This window comes from Nerophis ophidion, linkage group LG21 (genome assembly GCF_033978795.1).
Source record: "Nerophis ophidion isolate RoL-2023_Sa linkage group LG21, RoL_Noph_v1.0, whole genome shotgun sequence".
NCBI classification, from domain to species: domain Eukaryota; kingdom Metazoa; phylum Chordata; class Actinopteri; order Syngnathiformes; family Syngnathidae; genus Nerophis; species Nerophis ophidion.
In genome coordinates, this window is record NC_084631.1 from 42996633 (window position 1) to 43000038 (window position 3406).

The 3406-nt window shown below is 45.9% G+C and overlaps 1 protein-coding gene across 5 annotated transcripts in view; it reads left to right on the top strand.

Annotated features, from left to right (window-relative positions):
- nhsl3 (NHS like 3) overlaps nt 1-3406 on the top strand; it is a 61143-nt gene that overhangs the window by 55870 nt on the left and 1867 nt on the right. For 4 of the 5 annotated variants that reach the window (XM_061882655.1, XM_061882656.1, XM_061882659.1 and 1 more), the window contains 3 exons: nt 29-168; nt 243-440; nt 509-3302. In XM_061882655.1, coding sequence (XP_061738639.1) covers nt 29-168; nt 243-440; nt 509-3302 — 3132 coding nt within the window. The remainder of the gene's footprint in view (nt 1-28; nt 169-242; nt 441-508; nt 3303-3406) is intronic. The other variant, XM_061882657.1, reaches the window with a different exon arrangement.

Below are 3406 nucleotides of genomic sequence, written 5' to 3' on the forward strand. Positions count from 1 at the left end.
GAGTTTTAAAAGTGTACACTTTTCCCAGCATTACACAGAGGTTCTACCTTCCAGCCAGTTGTTTCTACCAACAACAACCAATCAGATGTTTTCATCCTTCCAACTTTTGATGGAGGGACTCCAGTAGTGACCAAGCAAGGAGCCAGGGTGCACCTTTCAGACCTGGAGGTAAGTATTTAACATACCATGCCGTTTTGGTTTTTGGCTTCTTATGGATCCCTGATAATTTCTCAACTCTAAAGCAGGTAACTGGTGATAAGCAGCAAACGAGAAAGCATCCTCAGGAAGTCTACAAGGAGGAAGAGCCCTTAAACCATCAAGAATTTGGATCCCATTGCTATCGCTCATCTGACCTCAGACCCAAGTCTGTTGTGGTCCCTGGCATGACTACTTTCACTTCCTGTAACCCTTCAATGAGTAGCTTCCTCTGGGAGCTCCAGGTGAAAATAATAATTATAGGATGTAGTATGTGTCCTTCCTTTGCATTAAACTCATTTTCTTTTCCCAGGGTCCAGTGATGTCCATATCTCCTCAGGCTTCTTATCTATCTACAATCATCCCAAATGCGGTGTTGCCAGCCTCGATTGAAGTCATCGAGATAGACCTCAATGGTGTCAATGGTGCTCACACGGCAATCAAAACTAGTCTAGCATCTTTGGACTCAACGGTCAGCCCTTTGCTCTCTAGAAGATCAGATGGTTTGCACATAGAAAATTCTTCCAACTCTACAACAGAGGTTTGCAATGCACAAAAAGTGGACCTCAAAGTGCAGGAAAGAATTGTGAATTCTAAAGAGGATCAAGAATTTGCCAGCCTCCACACATCAGTCGATCTCATTAGCAGAAACAGGGAAGCACACAAAGATCCCGAGCCTGACAATGATGCAAAGAAAAAACGCAATTCCACCCGAAGCCTGTCAATCACCAAGACTAGGCAACCTCCAGCACCGCCACGAAGATCCAACTCCCTTCATTGCAATAAGATCAGGACCGATACAAAGATTCAGGTGGATGACAAATATGTCAATGCTTCTCAAGGGTTAACAAGTACTATAGCAGACATAGCATCAACAGAGCAACTAAAATTAGAAACAAACAATATCCCAAACCCTGTATCAAAGAGCTCTCCAAACCCCACAGAAGTTTCTGCTGGTGAGGCTAGAAACTCTTTGTCAGAAATCCACCCACAGAAAACTCCCTCAGAAGGTGACAAATTCGAGCGCACCATGTCGCCTTCCAGTGGCTACTCCAGTCAAAGCGGCACTCCAACGCTGTCCCCTAAAGAGATCACCCACAGCTCTCCAGATAAACACAAGAAGAATCCAGCTAAGCCTGAGAGATCTGTGTCTCGAGCCTCATCCTCAGCTTCTCCTTCCTTGTCACTTGCCTCTTTATCATCTGGTACATCGGAAGTTATTAGCTCAGGTATTTCTTGTTTAGCCCAAATTTCAGCTAAAGATCCCACTTCAACTTCGAAAATGGAAGAGTTGTTGGATATCCCACCGCCTCCGAAAGTCAAAGCACCATGTCCTCCACCCCCCGAGACGTGGGCACAGAACAGTCGCACCATTGAGCTCCTGTGTGGTCCAAGCCCCAAAGTCAGCAAAATACTGCAGGAATCCAGACCGATAAAGGAAAGCACGGGTAAAGATGAACACAGTCAACTAAAATGGGAAGACCTACATGTCTCCAAACCATCAGAAAGAAATTCTAAAACTGAGAAATTGTCAGCAATCAATTCTGAGGATGCCCATGAGGATCAAGAGTGTTTAATTACAAAACAAAAGACATTTGTAGTTCAGACAAGGGTTGAAACACCAACAAAAGTACAAAGACAAGAGAGCTGTTGGCCCACAGTAAAAGACTCTGATAGTTGTGAAATCTCCCCAAACACCAAATTGTCTCCCGTTATGAATAACCCGCAGACAGAAGATGTGGTGTTGACAGAGTCCTCATTGGAAACATCTGTTGGTGAGAATGAGGTGGGCCCTAATGAAGTCCTAGTAACTTTTATAGAACCTCAAGGGGTTCATGAGGCGATAGTGTCAACGTCTGCTCCACCTGATCACCAGCTAACACCTCCTCTTTTGAGAAAGTCACCTCCCATCTCAGAACCACTCGTTGATTTAGACAAAGTACAGAAAGAGATCCTCAACATAGAATCCTCCTGGCCACCTCCTCCGCCTCCTTTACAGGGAGATTATATTTTTGATGGAGCAAATGAGTTGGACTTTCTTCTTCCGCCTCCGCCTGACGTGAGGGATGATGTTTCAGCTGTGATGGAGAAGTGCAGCACAAAGATAGATGATCTGGACAAACCAATTACACCACTGGAGGAATTTGTTCAGTTAATTCAGGACTCAAGTGAAGGATCGACATCTGAACCACCCGATCCAGTCTTGCGCCCTGTTGTAGTTGTAGACAACAAAGATACCGACACTGTTTTATCTTGTCCAACATCTTCATCCATTAGCCCACCCTCTGTAAAAACATCTTCCAGCCGTTTCACCAAGCGCCGCTCTCTGGAAGTTGAAATCCACTCAACTACTGAACATTCTGTCACGGCCAGACTCCCTTCTCCAGTTCCAACAACTTCACCGATGGAGAACCTTACAGCTGGCGTGGTTTTCCGAAGACCACCCAATAGTGCACACAAAGAAAACCGGAGCAAGGAGCTGCTGGCTCGCCACAAAAGTGCACCCATTCCCAAAGAGGACGCGAACATACCACTTGTCACCCCCTCTTTACTTCAGATGGTCCGCCTAAGATCCGTCAGCACAACTGAGGACAGCGAGGCAGCTATCACGGAAGACGAGTCAATAAAAGAAGGAGCTTCAGTTCAAAACACTTGCAGGCAGCAGAGCACTCCACAAAAGCCCATCCGTAAATCCATAACATCGCCGCCTCATGTGGTGAAAACATCTGTGACACCCAGCACCCCTTCCATGCGTTTACAAGAAGCCATTCGTATAAAAACCGCAGCCCTGACATCAAGAGAGGGTCTGCCATGTCGGCTAGGGATGAAAACATCGTACCACTGTGCCAACGAATCAGGGATTGTGCCCCTTAAAACCTGTGAAGCCAATGACAAACAGCAGTTCCACACTTCCACTGCGAGCTTCATCTTTTCCAGGAGCACCAAAAGGGCTTTTGAAGACCAATCACCAATCTTCAACCAAACACACAGGTTGAAGCCTGACAGGGTTCCCCCACCAGTCGCAAGGAAACCATCTCCCAGCGGTGTTAGTTTTGCCATCGGTGATCCACTAGAACATTCCAAAGGAATTGCACTACCAGAGACAAGTAAGGATCATTGATATCTGAATCAGATTATCTCATTAGGCTTTTTCTGACTGTATCGCAGTGATGTCATGGCTTCTAAACTCTTCTTTTCTCTCTCTCTCTAG